This window comes from Carcharhinus amblyrhynchos, chromosome 4, assembly GCF_965287045.1.
Source record: "Carcharhinus amblyrhynchos chromosome 4, sCarAmb.v2.hapA, whole genome shotgun sequence".
In the NCBI taxonomy this organism is placed as follows: domain Eukaryota; kingdom Metazoa; phylum Chordata; class Chondrichthyes; order Carcharhiniformes; family Carcharhinidae; genus Carcharhinus; species Carcharhinus amblyrhynchos.
Window position 1 is genome coordinate 63,237,045 of NC_137327.1, and position 23,507 is coordinate 63,260,551.

Genomic DNA, 23,507 nt, shown 5'->3' on the forward strand with positions numbered 1-23,507 from the left:
CTGAAAGGGGAGGGTGAGGAACCGGAGGTTGTGGTTCATATAGGTACTGCTGACATAGGCAGGAAGAGGGAAGGGGTCATGAAAAAGGGATTATAGGGAATTAGGTAGACAGCTGAGAAAGAGGAATGCGAAGGTAGTAATCTCAGGATTGCTGCCTGCGCTGCGGGAGAGTGAGAGCAGAAATGGAATGAGGTGGAGGGTGAAAGCGTGGCTGAGGGACTGGAGCAGGGGGCAGGGATTCCGGTTCCTGGATCATTGGGACCTCTTCAGGGGCAAGTGTGACCTGTTCAGTAAAGACGGGTGGCACTTGAATCCCAGGGGGACCAATATCTTGGTGGGAAGATTGCCTAGGGCTGCTGGGGGGGCTTTAAACTAGAAAGGTTGAGGGGAGGGAATAGAGATGAGGAGACTGAGAGCGAGGAGGTTAGCTCCCAGGTAGAGAAGGACTGTAGACAGTATGAGAGGGAGGTTAGACAGGTAATGGAGAAGGGAAGTGCCTAGACTGAGGGTCTGAGGTGTTTCTACTTTAATGCCAGGAGTGCAGTGAACAAAGTGGATGAGCTTAGGGCGTGGATTGCTGCTTGGAAATGTGATGTGGTGGCCATTACAGAGACTTGGATGTCTCAGGGACAGGACTGGGTACTTCAGGTGCCGGGATTCAGATGCTTCAGGAAGGACAGGGTTGGGGGCAAAAGAGGTGGTGGAGTGGCACTGTTGATCAGGGACAGTGTCATGGCTGCAGAGAAGGTGGATGCTGTGGAGGGACTGTCTACGAAGTCTCTGTGGGTGGAAGTTAGGAACAGCAAAGGGTCTATAACTTTGCTGGGTGTTTTCTATAGGCCGCCCAATAGCGACAGGGAAGTTGAGGTGCAGATAAGGAAACAGATCCTAGAGAGATATAATAATAACAGTGTCGTGATGGGAGACTTTAATTTCCCAAACATTGAAGGGCTGAAGAGCAGGAAGGGTGGACGACTGTTAGGAGGAGAAAGAGGAAGAAGAAGAGTAGTCAGGGTCCCCTGGCCTCCCCGGAGGCCCCCCAAGGTTCGTCGACAGGGGCACAGAAAAATAGGCAGGAAGGGGAGACTGACTTAGAGGGACAGAAGGGGGCTGGCAAGGTGATAGTGGTAGGGGATGGGAGGGTCAGAGGTATCGATAGGAGGTTCTGTGAACAGCAGCGTGACTCCAGGATGGTGGTCTGCCTCCCTGGAGCAGGGGTAAAGGATGTAACGGAAAGGGTAGAGGGAATTTTGAAAGGGGAGGGGACCCAGGCAGAGGTCATAGTACACGTAGGGGAGGGGGACATAGGAAGGAGGAGTAGGGTAGAGGTCGTAGGCAATTTAGGGAGTTGGGGTCCAAACTAAAGAGCAGGACCTCCAGGGTGGCACTCTCTGGGTTGCTGCCCAGTACTAGCAGGGCAAAGAATGACGAGATCATGCAGTTGAATGCATGGTTGAGGGATTGGTGTAGGGTAGAGGGCTTTACTTTTGTGGATCACTGGGAGGTGTTTAGGAGAGAAGGGCAACTGTACAGGAGGGGTGGGGAGAATTTGAACGGGAGGGGAACTAGTGTCTTAGCGGGGAGGTTAGCTGGGGTGTTCAGGAATGGTTTAAACTAATAAGGAGGGGGGGTGGGGATGTGGCTGGGAGAGAGTCGGGTGAAAGGAAAATTATCAGGGAGAAGGAGGTTCCGAGGGACACTCGTGGGTTGAACTGTGTCTGTTTCAATGCTAGGAGTGTGGCAGGGAAAACGGATGAGCTTAGGGCCTTGATGTTTGTGAGGCAGTTAGATGTGGCGGCTGTAACGGAGACGTGGTTACGGGAAGGGCAGGACTGGCAGCTGAATGTTCCTGGGTACAAGTGTTTTAGGTGTGACAGAGGAGGGTTGAAGAGAGGTGGAGGGGTGGCACTGTTAGTAAAGGAAAACATCACAGTGGTGCAGAGGGAGGACGATATGGAAGAGACAGGGATTGAGTCACTGTGGGTGGAGCTGAGGAATAAAAAGGGAGAGATTACATTGCTAGGGGTGTACTATAGGCCACCCAACAGCCCGAGGTTCGTGGAGGAAGGCATTTGCAGGGGCATTTTGGACAGGTGCAGGAAGAATAGAGTGGTTGTAGTGGGTGACTTTAATCTTCCCGGAGTGAATTGGAGGGGGCCTAGAGCTGGGGGTACAGAGGGAGAGGAGTTTGTGAAATGTGTTTTGGAAGGGTCGCTAGAGCAGTATGTAACTAGCCCGACTAGGGGAGGGGCTATACTGGATTTAGTGTTGGGTAATGAGCCGGGGCAGGTGGGTGAGGTAGAGGTAGGCGAACATGTGGCTAACAGTGACCACAAGGCCGTCTACTTTAGGATAAAAATGGAAAGGGACGAGTGCCGGCCGACCGGGAGTGTGCTGAACTGGGGAAAGACGAGCTATAGCAGGATTAGGAGGGAGCTGCAGGACACTGATTGGGAGGAACTATTAGCTGGCAAGTCCACGGTTGGCAAGTGGGAGGCTTTTAAGGGCAAAATGAAATGGTTGCAGGGGAGGTATGTTCCAGTTAAGCGGAAGGATGGGAAAGGTAGGATTAGAGAGCCGTGGATTACAGGGGGTATTGAAGACTTGGTCAGGAAGAAGAGGGAGGCGTATGTTAGGTCGAAACGACTGGGTACGGAGAGTGCGCTGGAGGAATATAGAGAGAGTAGGAGGGAGCTAAAAAGGGGAATTAGAAGGGCGAAGAGAGGGCATGTAATGGCTTTGGCTGGTAGGATTAAGGAAAATCCAAAGGCATTTTATTCCTATATTAGAAGCAAGAGAGTAGTTAGAGGGAAAATTGGTCCTCTTAAGGACAAGAGTGGAGAGTTATGTATTGAGTCGGAGGGAATGGGGGAGCTCCTGAATGAATACTTTGCGTCGGTATTCACGAAGGAGAGGGGTTCGGAATCGTGCGGTCTCTTGGAGGGAGCTGAGGATCAGTTGCAGGAAATATCTATTACAAGGGAGGAAGTGCTAGGGCTTTTAGGTAGCGTAAGGACGGATAAAGCTCCGGGGCCTGATGGTATTTATCCCAGGCTGCTTAGGGAGGTGAAAGATGAAATTGCTGGGCCTCTGGCGCAAATCTTTGTCTCTTCTTTGGACACAGGTGAGGTCCCAGAGGACTGGAGGGTAGCAAATGTGGTACCGCTGTTCAAAAAAGGTAGTAGGGATAACCCTGGAAATTATAGACTGGTGAGTTTGACATCGGTGGTAGGGAAATTAATGGAAAAAGTACTTAGGGGTAGGATGTATGGGCATTTGGAGCGTTGCGATCTGATTAGGGATACGCAACATGGCTTTGTTAGAGGGAGGTCTTACCTTACGAATCTGGTGGAATTCTTTGAGGAGGTGACAAAAACAGTTGACGATGGGAGAGCCGTTGATGTCATCTATATGGATTTCAGTAAGGCGTTTGACAAAGTCCCTCATGGTAGGCTGGTAGAAAAGGTTAAGGCGCATGGGATACGAGGCCAGGTAGCTAGGTGGGTTGAGAACTGGCTGGGTAATAGGAGACAGACGGTAGTTGTGGAGGGGACCTTGTCGGGCTGGAGGCCAGTGACCAGTGGTGTGCCGCAGGGCTCAGTACTGGGACCTCTCTTTGTAGTATACATAAATGACTTGGAAGAGAGCGTAGGTGGTGTGATCAGCAAGTTTGCTGATGACACCAAGATGGCAGGGTTGGCGGGTACTGAACTGGATTGTCAGGTGATACAACAGGATATAGATAGGTTGGTGCATTGGGCAGATAGGTGGCAGATGGAATTTAATCCTGACAAATGCGAGGTGATGCATTTTGGAAGGAATAATGCAGAGAGGAGCTATGTGATAAAAGGTAGACAGATTAGGAGTATAGACATACAGAGGGACCTGGGAGTGCAGGTTCACAAATCCATGAAGGTTGCGTCACAAGTGGAGAAGGTTGTTAGGAAGGCTTATGGAATGTTAGCCTTCATAGGAAGGGGTATAGAGTATAAAAGCTGCCGCCTAATGCTTCAGTTGTGCAGAACGTTGGTTAGACCGCATTTGGAGTACTGCGTCCAGTTCTGGTCACCTTACTACTGGAAGGATGTGGAGTCTCTGGAAAGGGTGCAGAGGAGGTTTACCAGGATGTTGCCTGGCATGGAGGGGCTGGGTTACGAGGAAAGGTTGGAGAAACTGGGACTATTCTTGGAAAGACGGAGATTGAGGGGGGACATGATAGAGGTATATAAGATACTGAAGGGAATAGATAGAACATAGAACATAGAACACTACAGCACAAACAGGCCCTTCGGCCCACGAGTTGTGCCGATCACATCAACACCTATCTATAACCCCCAATCCCATAAAACCCCAAATACTCATCCAGAAGTCTTTTAAAAGACCCCAGCGAGTTCGCCTCCACCACCACTGACGGCAGCCGATTCCATTCACTCACCACCCTCTGAGTGAAAAACTTACCCCTAACATCACTTCTGTACTTTCCTCCCCGCACCTTAAACCTGTGTCCTCTCGTAGCGACCATTTCAACCCGGGGAAATAGCCTCTGAGAATCCACCCTATCTATTCCTCTCAACATTTTATAAACCTCTATTAGGTCGCCTCTCAACCTTCGTCTCTCCAGGGAGAAGAGTCACAGCTCCCTCAACCTAACTTCATAAGGCATGCCTCCCAGTCCAGGCAACATCCTTGTAAATCTCCTCTGTACCCTTTCAAGAGTTAATAGTGAGAGACTGCTCCCTAGACTGGGTACAAACACGAGAGGTCATGATTTAAGGGTGAGGGGGGAGAGGTATAATTTGGAAGTGAGAGGAAGGTTCTTTACGCAGAGAGTTGTGGGGGTATGGAACGCGCTACCGAGTAGGGTGGTGGAGGCAGGAACGTTGGACTCGTTTAAGGTTCAGTTAGATAGACACATGAGTGAAACGAGGATGGAGGGTTATGGTAGGGGCTGTTAAATAAGGTTATAACCTCGGGAGACACCGGAAAAGCAGGCTTGTAAGATTAACGTTTTTGTCTTTTTATTCCGCAGGTGGAGGTCCACCTCGTGTCAAACGAGGGGCATGCACACGGTGGGTCGTGCGTGGGCTGCTCTTGGAAGTTCCGGGAGTGGCCTAGTACTTCGTGTCGGTGTGTGTGCTTGACCCTGGACCGGTAGACGGGCACCACAATAGCTCGGTGGCTAGCACTGCTAGCTGTGCAGATACATGGATTTGGGCCTGTGTCTGTGGGAGTTTGCGCATTCTCCCTGTGGTTGCATGGGTTTCCTCCGGGTGCTCTGGTTTCCTCCCACACCCCAAAGATGTGCTCTTAGGCTGATTGGTTTTACCAAATTGACACTATTCTCCCCTGAATCTGGCTAAGTTAGGGGTTCCATTCGTAGACATGCAGGGTAGAATAGGTGTAGGGTGATGCGGCGGCGCGGGCTCGTTGGGCCGAAGGGCCTGTTTCCCATGCTGGGTTGTTCTTTGTTCTTTGTTCTTTGTATTGACTGGAACATCTCTAGGGTAGGGGGTTTGGATGGGGAGGAGTTTGTTAGGTGTGTTCAGGAGGGTTTCCTGACACAGCACGTGGATAAACCTACGAGAGGAGAGGCTGCACTTGACCTGGTGCTGGCTAATGAACCAGGACAGGTGACGGATCTCTCGGTGGGACAGCATCTCGGGGATGGAGATCATAATTCTATCTCCTTCACGATAGCATTGGAAAGAGATAGGATCAGGCAGGCTAGGAAGGTGTTTGTCTGGAGTAAGGGGAAATATGATGACATCAGGCAGACAATTGGACGAATAAACTGGAAGGAGGTGTTCTTGGGGAAAAGTACTGAAGGAAGGTGGCGGATTTTCAAGGAATGTTTGACTAGAGCTCTGCACAGCAACGTTCCAATGAGACAAGTAGGTTTTGGTAGGTCGCGGGAGCCATGGTGCATGAAGGTTGTGGTGAACCTGGTCAGGAAGAAAAGAAAGGTGTATAAAAGGTTCAGAGAGCTAAGAGATGTTAAGGATCTAGAGGAGTATAAGGCTTGTAGAAAGGAGCTTAAAAAGGAAATTAGGAGAGCCAGAAGGGGACATGAGAAGGCCTTGGTGGGTAAAATTAAGGAGAATCCCAAGGCGTTCTACAAATATGTGAAGAGTAAAAGGATGAGAAAAGAAGGGATAGGACCTATAAAAGGTAAAGGGGGAAAAGCCTGTGTGCAACTGGAAGACATGGCAGAGGTGCTTAATGAGTACTTTGCCTCGGTATTCACAGTGGAAAGTGATCTGGGAGGTTGTACTACAGGTTTGCGGCAGACTGAAAAGATTGAATATGTGGATATTAAGAGAGAGGATGTGTTGGAACTTTTAAATTCTATCAAGATAGATAAGTCGCCGGGACCAGATGGGATGTACCCCAGGTTATTGTGGGAGGTGAGGGAAGTGATTGCAGAGCCCCTGGCGATGATCTTTGCATCGTCGACGGAGACAGGAGAGGTTCCGGAGGATTGGAGGATTGCGGATGTGGTTCCTATTTTCAAGAAAGGGAACAGGGATAGCCCGGGAAATTACCGACCGGTGAGTCTGACCTCAGTGGTTGGTAAGTTGATGGAGAGGATTCTGAGGAACAGGATTTATGAGCATTTAGAGAAGTTTAGAATGATCAGGAATAGTCAACACGGCTTTGTCAAGGGCAGGTCGTGCCTTACGAGCCTAGTTGAGTTCTTTGAAAATGTGACTGAACACAGGAAGAGCGGTGGACGTGGTTTACATGGACTTCAGCAAGGCGTTTGATAAGGTCCCCCATGCAAGACTTCTTGAGAAGGTGAGAGGGCATGGGATCCAAGGGGCTTTGGCCTTGTGGATCCAGAACTGGCTTGCCTGCAGAAGGCAGAGAATGGTTGTGGATGGGTCTTTTTCTGCATGGAGGTCAGTCACTAGTGGAGTGCGCCAGGGATCTGTTCTAGGACCCTTGCTGTTTGTCATTTTCATAAATGACCTGGATGAGGAAGTGGAGGAATGGGTTAGTAAGTTCGCCGACAATGCGAAGGTTGGTGGTGTTATGGATAGCCTGGAGGGATGTCAGAAGTTGCAGCGTGACATAGATAGGATGCAAGACTGGGCAGAGAAGTGGCAGATGGACTTCAATGCGGATAAATGTGTAGTGGTCCATTTTGGCAGGACCAACGGGATGCAGGAGTACAATATCAAGGGTAGGAGCCTTAGCTGGGTTGAAGAGCAGAAGGATCTTGGGGTCCGGGTCCATAGGACTCTTAAATCGGCCTCGCAGGTGGAGGATGTGGTCAAGAAGGCGTATGGTGTACTGGCCTTCATTAATCGAGGGATTGAGTTTAGGAGTCAGGAGGTAATGCTGCAACTTTATAGGACCCTTGTCAGACCCCACTTGGAGTACTGTGCGCAGTTCTGGTTGCCTCACTACAGGAAGGATGTGGAAGCTATTGAGAGGGTGCAGATGAGATTTACAAGGATGTTGCCTGGATTGGGAGGCATGCCTTATGAGGATAGGTTGAGGGAGCTAGGTCTCTTCTCCCTGGAGAGACGAAGGTTGAGAGGCAACCTGATAGAGATTTATAAAATGTTGAGAGGAGTAGATATGGTGGATTCTTGGAGGCTATTTCCCAGGGCTGAAATGGTCGCTACGAGAGGACACTGGTTTAAGGTGCTGGGAAGCAAGTACAGAGCAGATGTTAGGGGTATGTTTTTCACTCGGAGGGTGGTGAGTGAATGGAATCGGCTGCCATCGGTGGTGGTAGAGGCAAACTCGCTGGGGTCTTTTAAAAGACTTCTGTATGAGTATATGAGATCTAATAGCATTGGAAGTTACAGATAGTTCTATGGCTTGGTAGGTATAGATGTGATCGGCGCAACTTGTGGGCCGAAGGGCCTGTTTGTGCTGTAGTGTTCTATGTTCTAATTTCACATTTTCCCGTATGATACTCATTTACCACAACTTTGCCTACTCCCTTCACGGCTTCCTTATGTCCTCTTCACAAATAATTTCCTACCACTTTGTATCATAGGGACATTTTGCAAACATATCTTCATTCCCTTCACCCAAGTAGTTTGTATAAATTCTGAAACATTGAGGCCCCAGCACAGATCCCTGAGGCACACCACTCATTGCATTTTGCCAACATGAAAGTGACGTATGTATGTCTACTCTATTTCCTGTTAGCTAGCCAATCTTCTATCCATACCGTTATGTTACTTTTTAACATCATGAACTTTTGTTTTCCACCATAACCTTTAATGTGGCATCTTACCAAATGCCTTCTTGGGCAGCACGGTAGCAAAGTGGATAGCACTGCTGCTTCACAGCTCCAGGGTCCTGGGTTCGACTCCTGGCTCGGGTCTGAGTAGAGTTTACACATTCTCCTCGTGTCTGCGTGGGTTTCCTCCCGGTACGCTGGTTTCCTCCCACAGTCCAAAGATGTACAGGTTAGGTTGATTGGCCATGCTAAGAAATTGTGTCCAGGGATGTGTAGGTTAGAGGGATTAGTGGGTATAATATGTGGGGATATGGGGGTAGGGCCTGGGTGGGATTGTGTTCGGTGCAGGCTCGATGGGCTGAAGGGCCTCTTTCTGCACTGTAGGGTTCTATGATTCTGGAAATCCAAGTATAGTACATCCACTAGTTCCCCTTCATCCACAGCAACTGTTACTTCTTAAAAGAACTGCAATAAATTGGTGAAATATGATTTCCATTTCACTAAACCATGTTGATTCTGCATGATTATCTTCAATGCATCTAAGTGCTATAATACCTTTAACAACAGTTGCTAATATTTTCCCAATGAGAGATGGCAAGTTAACTGTCCTGTAGTTTCCTGCATTCTGTCTCACCCCCTTTTTAAATAAAAAAGTACATTTGCTATTTTCCAATCTAATGAGTCTTTCTCAAATTGAAGAATTTTGGAAAATTTGAACCAACGCATCAGCTATCTCATTATTCTACAGCCTCATTAAGTGGTTTAAGTTCACCAGGACCCAAGAATTTGTCAGTCTGCAGCTCCAACAATTTGCTAAGTACCACTTTCCCAGAAGTTTTCTTCCCTCACTTCCATTTCCTGAGTTACAACTACTTCTGAGATGATACCGCTGTCCTCTATAGTAAAGACCAATGCAAAATACCTGTTAAATTTATCTGCCACTTGCTTGTTTTCCATTATTAATTCCCAAATTCACATTCAATACAACCAATGCTCACTTTGCCAACTCTTTTAAATATCTATAGAAACTCTTACTATCTGCTTTTATACTTTTGGCTAGCTTATTTTCATACTCTTCTTCCCCTCCTTATTAATTTTTTAGTCATTTTCTGCTGTTCTGTCCAATCTTCTGACTTTCCACCTATCTTTGCACAATTACATCCTTTTTCTTTAAATTAGATGCTATCCTTAACTTTAGTTAACTGCAGTTAGTAGGTTCTCCCCATGGATTTTTTTCTTTTTCACTGGAATGTATCTATTCTGTGTATCCTGAAATATCCCTTTAGATATCTGTCACTGCATCTCTATTCTCCGTTCATCCAGCAGTATGCCTCCTCCAGTAGCAAACAATAAGAAAAAAAAATTCTAAGTAAATGTTTAATAAAGATCTTCCTTTGCACAACCGCTTGGGCCATGCCCTGGACAACAAATGCTTCACCCAATCCTCATCTGCTTTCCATTTCAGCTGAACACCACAGCATGTTATCATTGATTACATTGTAACAGATACCCCCCTTTTTTACTTCTAATCAATTTTAGGTAGCAATTCTCCAATAGTCTCAATAATTTTTCAGTATCATCATCCTGTTTAGTAAAACAAATGGCTAATTGGATATTTGCACCAACTCAGTTTAGCTTTCAAACATCCTTGTTTCCAGCGTTTGTTTAATGCCGGCCAAATCACTTCTGAATCGCTTTACTGTTACACTTTTTGTAGAGTGAACATTGTCCACATAGCGCTAAATTGGTACCTTCTTTCCTGACTTTGTCTTAAAAAAATAATTCTGTTAATGTGTCAGACAGATATATCCCCATTTCGACTGCCTCCACTAAGCTAGGTTTCTGGCTGCCAATGTACTTTTGACTATTCTTTTTATTTATTTTTGCTTCCCATGCCAGGACAACATTTTCCTTCCTTACCCAGCAAGAATTGCTCGAATGTCCATCTGGGAAAATAGCATGTGAAGCATCGCTAAACACAACTCTCTTCCTGTCTCCCGGTCTTCCTGTGCCGAGAATTTAAGAACACATTCCTCTAGTTTCAGCTTTTTAAAAGTTTCATATGCCTGGAAGATCTCTCTCTGACTGAACTACGCTTCAACATATCATTTAACTCTAGGACATTATAGCTCTCATTTAGTCTTGTCTGCATGCATAGCCAATTTAACTGTTCTGTCATTCTATCAATTCCAATACTTTTTCATTGGCCAGTTCATTTTTATTTCTCCAATCAACTCTTCTCTGGTTATGGGAATGGGGATCAATTCTGTCTGGATGTGCCTGTTAATTCACTGTTATTCCAAATTTGCTTTGTCGTATATCAAGACCGAGATATTGAATAACACTGTCTGCTTGACTCTACTTTCAGTTTTGTCTTTAACCTATTGAAATCCTCTTTTCAAATATGTGTGCCATCCCATAGGAGTCATCAATATGCATTATGAAAATCCCTGCCAATTTTCCTTCAGACTTCTAATAGAACATTGCAGGATCTCCTTTTAACAGGACACAGCCAGTTTTCAGCAATATGGATCGTACTGAAAAATACCAAATCCTTGATATGCCACTCAATCGATATATGTATTTGTTTAGTTTCCACAACTGACCCTGTGTATTACCAGATTCTTCAGGTGGCACATGTGTATGATTCACAGGAACCTGGGTTCAATTCTAGCCTCAGGTCACTGTGTGAAGTCTGCACATTCTCCCACTGTCTGCGTGGGTTTCTTCCAGGTGGTCCAGTTTACTCCCACAGTCCAAGGATGTGGATTGGCCATGCTAGGTTGCTGCTTCATTTCCCAAGGTGTGTGAATTAGGGAGACTATCAGGGTGAATGTGTGGGGCTAGGTAACATGATCTGTCAGAAAATTGGTGCAGACTCAATGGGCCAAATTGCCTCCTTCTGCACTGTAGGGATTCTATGGATTAAAAAAAATCTGAAATGCTTCACTCTGCAAAATGCTGCTTTAATAGCTATCGATTTACATTCCCAATTATTACAGGCTAGGATGGCGAAAAAATATCTTCAGTGTCACTTTCCCCACTGTGAGTGAATCAACACTAATGCCTCGTTCTTCCAAGTGTTCCTCAAATTCACGGGCTACTAAGCTGGCCTTTGCTCTATAAATGCCATCTTGCAAAACTTTCTCTGTGCAAACACACCGGTGGGACAGAGCAGGCTGCCCTTCATCTGGTACCTCAGTTTACACCCCAAACTCTTTCCAATTTGCTTCATTTGGCATGTCTTATTTCCATATTCTGCATTTCATTGGCATATATACCAAAACTTTCCTATCATAGGTGCCTGTACTCCCATTACTGTTACTGGTTTGACTCCTAGTTTTTCTAGTTAAACTCTAGCCTCTATTGCCATATCTGTCCCTGTCAGGACTACTACTACCAGAACTCTGTTGTCTGTTAACAACTTCGGCCACGGATTCCTGATTTCTTCTTGGGTCCATGAGCGCTCACTGACTCATCCTCAGAACTTAAATCTTAGTTTTTTGGTTTCCATCTTTACACCCCAATCCATAATTTTGCTTTTTGCCCCTGCTCTTGGACATTGAGCCAGAGTTTATATTTTCTTGAGGCTTTTCCTGCTCTTCCAATTATAGCAGAATCCCTCTACTCACTTGATCTTTCAGATATATATGATACCACTGCGCCTACTTTGGATAGCTGAACCTTTGAAGTAATAGCTTCATCTCTTGCCTTTATTTCTTTAGCTGATCATCAGATTTCCCTTTGTCTATAGCTATCTGATCATCACAGTTGCTCAAGATATCTGTTCCTGAGGTACAAGGGGATTCTTGCATTTCTACAACTTGTTCAGATGCTCCAAATTCATAATCAATTCTCACTACTCTCAAGAGTGGGCTTGGACTGTCTGGCTACTATGTTGTAGTATGACTGCCTTGTCATTGTCCTTATCACTACACCTGGTCCTTTCCATTCTTTTAGTTGGCCATAATCATAGTTTTTGAAATGTACCGCCGACGGTGTTGCGTGATGCTTTGGGGTTCATTGTATCCGCTCTGAAACCTCGACCTTAAAGAAGGCCTTTCTACCTGCATGTATAGCATTCAGCTGTCAGAAAAAATCAAGTTAACGGTTGTTCCTAGAGATGTGTCCTTCAATACTGATGGTAACTTTGAATTTCTCCCATTTACTAATTGGTTTGGACTAAAGCCCCCCAACCATTTGTAATGAATTTTTCGCATGTACTGCCCATGCTAATGCAGTCTGCAATTTACAGCCTCGTTGATCAGCCAGAATTTTATGCAGCATTTCTATTATTGAATATTCAGTTCACAGGGACTATTGCTGAATGGACTTTCTACTAGTGTGCAGCACCATAGTATTTAAATTTAAAGTTCTAGTTGCCAAGAGTTGGTCCATGTGTCTTCTCCACACCATATCGTTCCAAATTAGAAAGTGTAGGAAACGGTCCTGTTTGTGCTAATACAATGGCTAGTATCCACTTCTTGTTGGTGGTGTAGTTCCTTGCCAATACTTCTTGACCCTTCTGCAAAACAATGTTTAGCCTGTTCTCAAGTCACCCAACTTGAATTTGCTGTTTCTCTCAACAATTTCCTTGTGTTAGGTGGCTTCAGCAAATCGAACACTGTGCATGACTGATGTTTCACCATGAATAATACTGGAGAACTTTGGGTTGTTGAATATGCTGTATTCCTGTATATCATCAGGAATTGGCTTAGTCATTTATACAGTGAACCTTGTTCATCAATCACTTCTCAATGAATGCTTCACTGTGTGGACAAACCTTTCACATAGCCCATTTGTGACAGGATGATGAGTGGATTGGATGGCCCATTGTCACTAACAGCTTTTTCTGGGTACCTGCATCTTGCAAAAATCTTACCCAGTCTCTTTATCATTCTGCAGGTGTATTCTTCATAACGGCAACTTCAGGCCATTTTAAGTGTGTACACAATGAGGAACATACAGCTTTCAAACATTCTGATATAATTAATGTAAACTCTTTGCTATAACTTTTCTTGTCATTCCCACGTGTGGATTGGCATTAGCAGTGGCAAATTTCAAATTTTGGCACACGACAAACATATCCCCATCTCCTCCTCAATTTTGCTATTGAGCCTTGATCACCAAAGTGCTGGGTGGGATTTTATGGCCGCACTAGTCCCAAAACTGTAAAATCCCTCTTGGGGTCAACGGATCCTCCCATTGTCCACCCCTCGCCTTCTCTGATTTCCGTGATGGGTGAGGTGTAAAATTCTGGCCTCTGTCTCCTTCTTCCTTTCTATCCTGCAGTGACCTTTATGAAGTTGGCTCAGGATGTTTCCTTAATGGTGACAAAATGATGACCTTCATTCCGCAAAGGAGAGCAGCCTATAGCGATAGTTCAAATCTTTGGTTGACATATGACTTCAACTCTGGGTTTGTTCCCATGAACTTGCTGCAAAATACCATGTCCCTAACTTCTAACTGAAGTGGACCTTTCTGGTATACTTCTTATCTTGCCCTGCAGTTACAACAGTGTTATCGACTTCTTAGAAAAAAAATGTTACCACTCAAACTGTGCCTTGACAACTCATTAGGTGCAAGTAATGTGGAGAGTTCATCAGCATTCTCATTGAGAGTAGATTGACAATATTTTGTTGTGTAGTTCTGAGCTGACAACGGCAATGCTCATCTGGCTCATTGCTAGAGTTGGAATACTGATATGGAGCCCGAATATCATTGCCAGTGCTTGATGATCCATTCGTTAAGTAAATACCCTTCCACAGGAATTAATAAAATATTTGATCCTGAAAACTATGCCTGGAGCTTCCTTTCCTATTTATGCACAGTTCATTTCTACTTTGTTTAAGGATCTTGATGCAAGCACTATTGGCTTTGCTCCATCATTGGACATTATGTGAGAAACCACTGCTCCTACCCCGTAAGGTAATTTTGGATCAAAGTGCATCAGGAAATCTGACTTTAATAATGCTTCTTTTGCTTTTGTGAAGATCTTCTCCCATTGACCCATCCATTTCCTTTTCCTGTTTTAACATAATAAGTTGTGTAAAGGCTTGAGAATGATTGTTAGATATTAGACAAATCTTCCATAATAATTTAATAAACCCAAAAATGACCAAAGTTAGTTTACTTTTTGAGGTCCTGATGCCTCAATTATGGCTTTTACTTTTGACTGTGGTCTGTGCAGTACCTTTGAATCTGCCCTGTGTATTCTATAGAAGATTTGAAAAATTCTCATTTATCTTTCCGTATTCACCATCCATAATCTTCTAGTCCCTGCAGCATGGCATCTAAATTTTGGAGGTGCTCTTCTTTATTCTTGCTGGTAACAAAGTTGTCACCTAAGCTGTACTGCACTCCTTCTTGACCACTGAGAATTTGGACCATAGCACCAGATATAGATGTGATGCCAAATGGAAGTCTTTTATATCTGAATAGCACCTTATGAATCACAATGTCAAGTATTGTTGTGATTCTGGGTTCACATATATCTGGAGATGTGCTTGACTAAGGTCATCTTCACTGAAATACTGGCATCTAGCCAACCCAGCAAACAAATCATGAATTAAAGACAGATGGAACTGCTCTGCACAGTACTGGATTAATAGTGATTTTAAAATTGCCACATATCTACCAGCCCATCTTTCTTCATCACCAGTACTATTGGTGTGGTAAAATCACTTACATCAATGATTTCATCTTGACCCCATCTTTCATCCCCATCTTGACCGGCATGGTGGCATATGGCACTGAACTAGCCTTTAAGCATCTAGCTTGGCTTTCATCCATAATCTTTAGTTTGACTGAGATCTTTTCACGCTTTCATCTTTCATCTTTTCTCCATTAAAGACAATGGCATGTTTCTTTAAAATTTTCATAGACCTGCTTCGGACTGTGACATGAGGTTTTTCTCAGCCCAGCTTAACTTGATTCTCCTAGGCCAGGTTCTCTCCAGGAAGCTGGATTTTTATCTTTAATGATGAGCAGGGACAAGTTTGCAGTCTGTCCATTTAGCTACACATTTACATTGATGTGGCCCCTTAATGGAACCACTTCTCTGGTCTAGGTTTTGAGTGTTACCTTTGAGGGTCATGATGTGGAGATGCCGGCATTGGACTGGGGTAAATGCAGTAAGAAGTCTTACAAAACCAGGTTAAAATCCAACAGGTTTATTTGGTTGCATAAGCCAATCGCTTTTGGAGCACTGTGCCTTCATCAGGTGAGTGGGATTTCAGTTCACAAACAGGGCATATAATGACACAAACTCAATTTACAAAATAATGGTTGGAATGCAAGTCTTTATAGGTAATCAAGTCTCTTGTCTGCTTTCTTGCATCTTTGAGGGTTTCAGGGTAATGTGTCTCTTGGTACACAGTTTCCGATACCAATGACACAGTGGTTCTGGTGCCCATCTCCAATTTTGTTGGTTGTCTGTCCAGTAAAGGTGTGACCCAGTGACAGTTATTTGCACCAGTAATTGCCAGTATGTTCAATAACAATTCTTAATTTTATTATGACTCTGGAACTTTTTCTATCATGTAGATACTCTTCCCTCTATTTGTTTTCCAGATTTATTTGGATTAGGCCTTTTATAATTATTGCTTGAAATTTGTTTTTCTCCAATATGCCCATTTGATATGCCCCTTTTTACCACAATGATTGCATTTTTACTCCAGCAAATCTGCAACTTTTTTTTGCAGTTTTTGCACATTAGCAATTTCAAACCTCTGTCTGTGTTTGGGTCTAAGCTGATACCTTATGAACGTCAGTGCTCGAGCTTAATTATTGGGTTATCTTAGCTGCTAGGTTCATTGACATCATGCGCCCTATTTTACCATCTTAATTCTAAGTGCTGGGCGGACCTGAAACTGGGAGTGTTTCAGATCCGACTTTTAGACCTGTTCTTAGGCACACCCATATGCATTCTGCCTGCAAAAATATCAGCAATTCTGAATTGCGATGCAGAAGCCTGAGTGAGGTTTAACGTGCCCAAAATCCTGCAGCTCCAATTGGTGCCTCCAACTGCACATGCACAAAAGAAAGATAGAATGCGGCTTCCCTACCATATTGCTCCTGGGCTGGATAATGCCTCCCTCTGGCCCCACAGACATTACCACACCCCCACAACATTACTGACCTCCTTATCCCCCACCCCCTCTGCCACCCAGACTGATCATGGGTCCCTCCCCCCCTTTCCGCCCCACTGATCTCAGGCAGAATGGTAGCAGACCCCCTGCCCTCTCACTGATCTCTGGCAGAGTGGTAGCAGACCTCCTGCGCCCTCACTGATCACAGGCAGAGTGTCAGCGGACCCCCCTTCCCCCTCACTGATCACAGGCAGAGTGGCGGTGGACCCCAACCCCCCATTCCCCCTCATTAATCAAAGGCAGAGTGGCAGTGGACCCCTCCCCTTCCCACTGACTGATCACAGGTAGCATGGCAGCAGACCCCCCCTCCCCCATCCCTCACAGATTAAAATCCCCCATTGTTATCACTGTACCTGTCTGACAAGGTCCAATTATTTTTTCTTTTATACGCCATCCTGTCATGTGGATAATGTTAAGGGGCCACAACTCACCAAACCCACAAGTGACCTCTTGCCTTACCATTTTTCATCCCTACTCAAACTGTTTCTTCATTCTGGAATTGAGGTCACCCTCTTGACTGTGCTAATACCATCATTAATTAACAATGACGCCTCCACCTTTTCCTAGCTTTTTATTCTTCTGAAATGTCACATACCCTTCAACATTCAGAACCAAATTTAAGTCATTCTGTAGACATGTCTTGGTAATTGCTATCAGATCATACTTATTTCTTTCTATTTGCTCTATCAGTTCATCTGTTTTATTTTTAATACAACAAACATTTATTTTCGCCCTTTTATTTTTGTAACTTCTAACCTTATCTGCTGATTGACTCTTAAAATTTGAACTCTCTATTCATTCCTATCACAGTCTGTTTATCATTTCCCACACTGGTATCTTTCTCTCTTTTTCTCTAGTCTTTGATTTATCTCATCTTCTGAATTTCGATAATTTGTTCACGCTATTTAGTTTAAAATCCTCTCTACTTCCTTTGTTATGCAGTTTACTAGAACACTGCTAGCAGCACACTTCTGGCATTGATCATTTGATATGCCCCTTTTTACCACAATGACTGCGTTTTTACTCCAGCAAATCTGCAACTTTTTTTGCAGTTTTTGCACATTAGCAATTTCAAACAGTCCCCATTTTCCCCAATACTGCTGCCTGGGTCCAGGAAGCGGAACCCATTTCTTCCACACAGTCTTCATACATTCATCTCTAATCTTATTTGCCCTATGCCAATTTGCACATGGCTATGGTAATAATCCAGAGATTAGTTTGGTGCCAAGATCCTCATACCAACTATGCAAAATTTATTTCCTTGTTTTCCTTATGTCAGTGGTACCTATATGGACCACAGTGAATGGATACTCCTCTTCCCAGCCCTGAGCAGATGTAAGTTCTCCTCCAGCTCTGAACAGATGTCCTGGACCTTGGCACCAGGCAGGCAGCGCAGCCATTTGGACTCATGCACTTTACTGCAGAGAAGAGTGTCTGTCCCCCTCACTATACTGTTCCCTACTACCAATACATTCTTTTCTGCTCTCTCCACTTTAGGACATTAGTGAACCATTTGGTTCAATATCGCCTTTAGACTTTTAATTCCAGATATGTTGCTGAATTTTTAAATTCCACTATCTGCCGTGATGGGATTTGAATCCAGGTCCCCTGAAAATTACCCTGGGCCTCTGGATTTCTAGTCAAATGACAATATCAGTATGTCACCGCCCTTCTTAGTCTTGCCTCAGTATCTCACTCTTGTCTCTGTGTCAGAGACTTATGGATTCAGGTCCTACTCCAGAGACTTGAGCTGCTCCATGCTGACGCTACAGTACATTCTCAAAATTTGGCTATCACACTTGTAACTGGTAACTAACTAAAATGTGTCCAATTACTTGATCCAATTAATCATACTAGCCTGTGTGATCAAAGTAATAAATGTTGTATTATTTGATTTTTTTTAACTCAAAAAAGTGAAGTTCCCAGAAATCTGGTTATTGAATAAAGGACAACATTGAGAATGTTTTTATTGTCATCCACCTAGCAACACACTTGGACCATATTCAATTTGGAGATTGCCATATTGGTGAGCCATATCAAATGACCTTCACAATGACCAATCGAAGTGTAGCAGACACCGTACGATTTGAGTGGTTTTCAGACATCAGTGAGCTCAGCGTCTTCCCACAGGTAATTGAAGGGGCGAAATTGTAATAGAGCATGTTTGAAATAATGTTGGATTGGATACTGTTAAAGAACACATCACTGAATCACTGCAGTATTAAAGGAGGTTTTCAGATTGTTTCAATATTTATCCGGGAGTTCCCAGGAATTGATTGAAAGTCCATCTGTTGAAAACATGAACAAAAAGCTGAGCAGGGGTTATCTATACAGCTGTGAAGGAAACTAACATACCAGCGTACAAATGTACAAATTAGGAACAGGAGTAGGCCACACTCAGTCCCTTGAGCCTACTCTGCCAGTCAATAGCATCATGGCCGATTTGATCTCAACTCCACATTCCTGCCGAATCCCATAACCTTTCACTCCCTCAGGTATCAATAAACTATCTCTGCCTTTAAAAAATTCAAAGGCAGAGATTAAAATGGTTTGAAAAGGTTTTGATGGCTGTTTGTTCATTTTGACTGATTTATGAGAGCCCAAGAATATCTTTATATTTACTGGAATCTGTTAAAAGGAATCTGGAATCTGTTACAGATGATCCCCAAAGCTGTCAGTATTTAAAGGAGATTACCCAGGAATGTGTCTTTAATTACTGGGGGATCCCAGAAACTTGTCAAAGAGTCCCCAAGGTGTTTCAATATTTTCAGGTCACAGCCACACACAAAAAAATGGAAAAGTCCGAATGTAATTCGCTAAGTTGACCATGTATACTTACAGTTTATTATGCTCCAGTTTGCTGCTTTTGATGTAATGATCAGGTAAAGAAGAACTTTACCTGTGCTGAATGTTTGTTGGTTGGTCTGATGATGTATTTTCACCTGGTACAGACATTGGCAATACCTTGGCATGTCATCGGCACTATGTTTGTTGTATTGTCATCTACATTGGAGTACGCCTGCTCGCCTGCAGATAATTATTGAAAGGGAAATAGGAGGTCCAATAAGTAATAGCAAACAAGCTCCATCACTTGGAATACTTTATATCCAACTAACTTGAACTATTTTCTGTGTTTCATACTGAATGTTTATTTATTGACTAGTTTGGCCACCTGCATGCTGGATGCGCAAAGGACATGACAGCGACATTTAAGTCAGATGTACCTGTGACATACAGCCAACAACCAATAAAATGCATGGTGTCAAAAATCAGCTTCCCAGTGCCTGCAGACCAGATTCCAGACTGGGACAACCGGCTGAGTGTTGTGAAGTGGGTTGATGCTGGGCCTGGAATTAAACCAGTTAAGAAAAAGGTGAGTTACTAACTAAAAGCAAAGTGTATGAGCGCTGCTTATATCTGTGCATCAGCCACTCAACCTTTATATTCCCAGACCTGTAATCCTGATGGTTTCCTTCACAAAATGGTCCTTGGCATTACACAAAGTTTTTAATCTAAAAACCATCAAGTTAACAGCAGTGAATGTTTAAGTCAGAGTCTAAATCAGATAACGACACTGGCAATATCTTGGCATGTCATTGGCACTGTGTTTGTTGTATTGTTGCCTACACTGGAGTTGACTTCCGTCTGCTCACCTGCAGATAAATATTGAAAGAGGCGTAATATAGAGATACATGTTCAGAAATCATTTAAAGTAGCAACACACATTAACAAGCCATATAAGTACAAACTAAGAGGAATAGAATTCAATCTTGGTTAGGCCACACGGAAATGTGTACAATTCTAGTGTTTTTATTATAACTGATACTGGTGAAAGTACAAACGATATTTACACGGATCAAGCCAAAGTTCTAACTATCAGAGTTCTTTTCTCTAGAAAAGAGATCAAGGGCTGACTCAGTATATGTCTTTAAATCCATGAAAGAGTCAATAAGAGATGTATTTGTTTGTGGGAATTCCCAGAATGAGGGATCATTAATGTAACACTGGGTCATAGCTTCCAGGGCTCTCCAGTGCTAGATTTGGTGGGTTAGGGAATTTCAAGCATGGCATTTAATTTGTTAACTTTAGATGGTTCTGCCAGGGTTACGCCAATACTTTTCAGAAAATGTTAGAAGAAAACCTCTTCCAACTTCTGTGTAACTATTTTAAAGACGCAAGCCAAGCCCAAAGATCTCCCTATGGTACTCACCACCCCCAAACGCTTCACCACACGACCAGTTCACATGGGACATTTCATGTTTCATTGGAATTAGACCATGCAAGGATTTAAAGCTATGATAATCATTGGAGGCATTCAAGGTTATGATAGGCAAATTGACAAATACAAGACATCAGTTAATTTAGCAAAAATTTTATAATGAACAATGACTGAAGGCAGATACAAGCCCACTAATTCTAAGGAGTTTCTGGTGTGCTATTTTGAATGCCTTCACACTTATTCTTCCTATGCTATAGTAATATACAATCAAGACTTCTACTATACCTCATTCTCTATCAGATCTTCAAGAATTTGATCCTTCTTACCTTCCTCCTTTGATCGCCTGTGACACAATCAGTCTACCCTCTGTTTCACAATCCTTTCTTCTCCTGAATTATGCACTTTAGCCCTTCGCCGGGACTGCTCAATTACATAAAACAATTATATTTTGCACCATTTAAAAACATTTTTATAAAGATTCTTTATATTTTTCACCTATTTACATCTAAAAATGTAACTTTACTCTTGGCTTTTATCGCAGCTGGGATTTTTCAGCGCAGGAGGAGGTATAAATATTGTATGGAGAAGCTCCACTGCAGGTAGTCCACTCTGGTTTCCTGGGTGAACTCCAAATCCTTTGTGTACCTTCTCATCAAATATTTCTCCAATTCCCTATTAAATAATGTTGTAGTCTGTAACTCAATACTGAGTTGTAGTAAAGATTTCCATTATTTAATGACCCTGTTACGTACACTTTTAACTTCCCTTGTCATTCTTCTCATGATAGTCCTTAGTCAGTATTTCCTTGTTGCAAATTCACCAATTTGTAGTAGCAATTTTACACTGTGTACCATCTCAAAACCATTTTAGTGCTTTGAAGTAAAAATAGAAAATGCTGGATGACCTCAGCCACTCTGGCATTTTCTGTGGCGAGAGGAACGGAGTTCATGTTTTGAGTTCGTATTGATCCATCTTTAGGACTCAAGAAGGATGAAAATGTAATGAATTATACAGTCAGAGGGTGGGGGAGGAGATGTAAAACAGAAGGTGAGGGAAAGGCTGGAGCTAAAACGAGATTGACATGGTCACATGGACTCAAAACGTTAACTCTGTTTCTCTCCCACAGATGCTGAGTTCATCTAGCATTTTCTGTTTTTATTTCAGATTTCCATCATCTGCAGTATTTTGCTTTTATTTCAATTCTTTAAAGACCGCTTTGTGATATTTTCCTGAACTGTAAACTATCCTAATTGTTCAGGGCTTCTATCATATCATTCCTGGTATTCTGGCAACTTTTTACTGTGGCATATCCATATCTTGAATATCCTCCCAATAGTGGGGGTATCCAGAAATACAGACTGTATTTATTCTATTTGTGGCTTATGCTTTTCTTATTTATCTAATGCGTATAAAAATTTGGAGCTCCACTTAACTTTTTGTGACCATTCGTAGCTGTATTCCATTCTTTGAAGATCACCAGACCTGTACCATTTTGATATTATTAGAATCCCAGTTGGTATTACTACTGGATGGTAAGATTCCAGAATGGAACACTGGCTCAAAAGATCATATCTTTTACTTTCTTTAGAAAACGTGGAGGAACAGGACCACTAATCAGTTTTAACAACAGGAAAAATAATTTATTAAACATGAAACGTTTAATTATGGTATGATATACACCTTTACTCCCCCTTTAGCTTCACAATTGCACAGAGTTTCCAATAATAACACCCCACTCTGAACTAAATGGCAAATGCCACTCAACCAGGCTTCTAGTGGATGTCTCTCATAATCCCACTAAACAATTATCAGATGTGATTTTCCCAAACTCCACTCCCAAAAACAGACATTTAAAATCTTCTTTCAAGCAATGCTTTTCATCAGCTTTTTGCATTAAAAATTCACCCCAGGTTTTCCATGTAAACTGTCAAATAAAGCATCTGTACCTCATCTTCCGATTGGGCACTTTACAGCCTTCTGGACTGAACACTGAGTTCAAAACTTCAGAGCATGAACTCTCCCCTCCACCTTCATCTCATTTTGTTTCATCCTATTCATCCATTTTATTCCTTTAACAAGGAATCCAGCACCAGATTCCACCCCCCCCCCCCCCCCCCCCACCACAACCACTGCTCCCCTATCAGGGTAACTGCCTCATTCCTCAGGCAGTCCTTTAGCAATCTGCATCTCTGTTCTGCTATTCATGCATTCTGATCCTTTTTCTTAATTATCCCTTTTCAGCACCTTCTCAGCCTTCTGTATCCTCATTTACATTCCCTTTGTCCCACTCCACACCCCCAACCTCCTCATATAAATAGTCACTGATTCTTTTCACTCTCAGCTCTGACGGAGGGTCAGCTAGAAACGTTGGCTCTATTCTCTCCCCATAGATGCTGTCAGACTTGCTGAGGATTTCAGTATTTTCTGTTTTCTACACACTTTCTAGTTTCATAATATCCTTTCTGTAATAGGATGACCAGAACTGTACACTGTATTCCAAGTGTAGCCTTATTGATGTCTTGTACAACTTCAACAAGACATCCCAACTCCTGTATTCAGTGTGCTGACCAATGAAACCAAGCATGCTGAATGCCTACTTCACCACCCTGTCCACCTGTCACTCCACTTTCAAGGAGCTATGAACCTGAACCCTTAGATCTCTTTGTTCCATAGCTCTCCCCAACACCCTACCACTAACTGAGTAAGTCCTGGCCTGGTTTGATCTACCAAAATGCATCACCTCGGATTTATCTAAATTAAAATCCATCTGCCATTCACCAGCCCACTGGGGCTTTAAATACTGGAAACAAGGACACCAAACCTTGTGGTTTGACTGTGAGCCACATATCTAAAGCAACCTGCTCTGCTCAACACTGCCCTTCTCTTCCCAGGATTGATTTTAACTTTCATAAGCAGAATCCTGTTTGAAAAGTGTTAT

At 43.4% G+C, this 23,507-nt stretch overlaps 1 protein-coding gene across 1 annotated transcript in view; it reads left to right on the forward strand.

Moving 5' to 3' along the window:
- Positions 1-23,507, forward strand: part of hydin (HYDIN axonemal central pair apparatus protein) — a 1,114,396-nt gene that overhangs the window by 896,958 nt on the left and 193,931 nt on the right. Inside the window, exons 65-66 of the mRNA XM_080187991.1 lie at positions 18,335-18,480; positions 19,514-19,723. Coding sequence (XP_080044117.1) covers positions 18,335-18,480; positions 19,514-19,723 — 356 coding nt within the window. The remainder of the gene's footprint in view (positions 1-18,334; positions 18,481-19,513; positions 19,724-23,507) is intronic.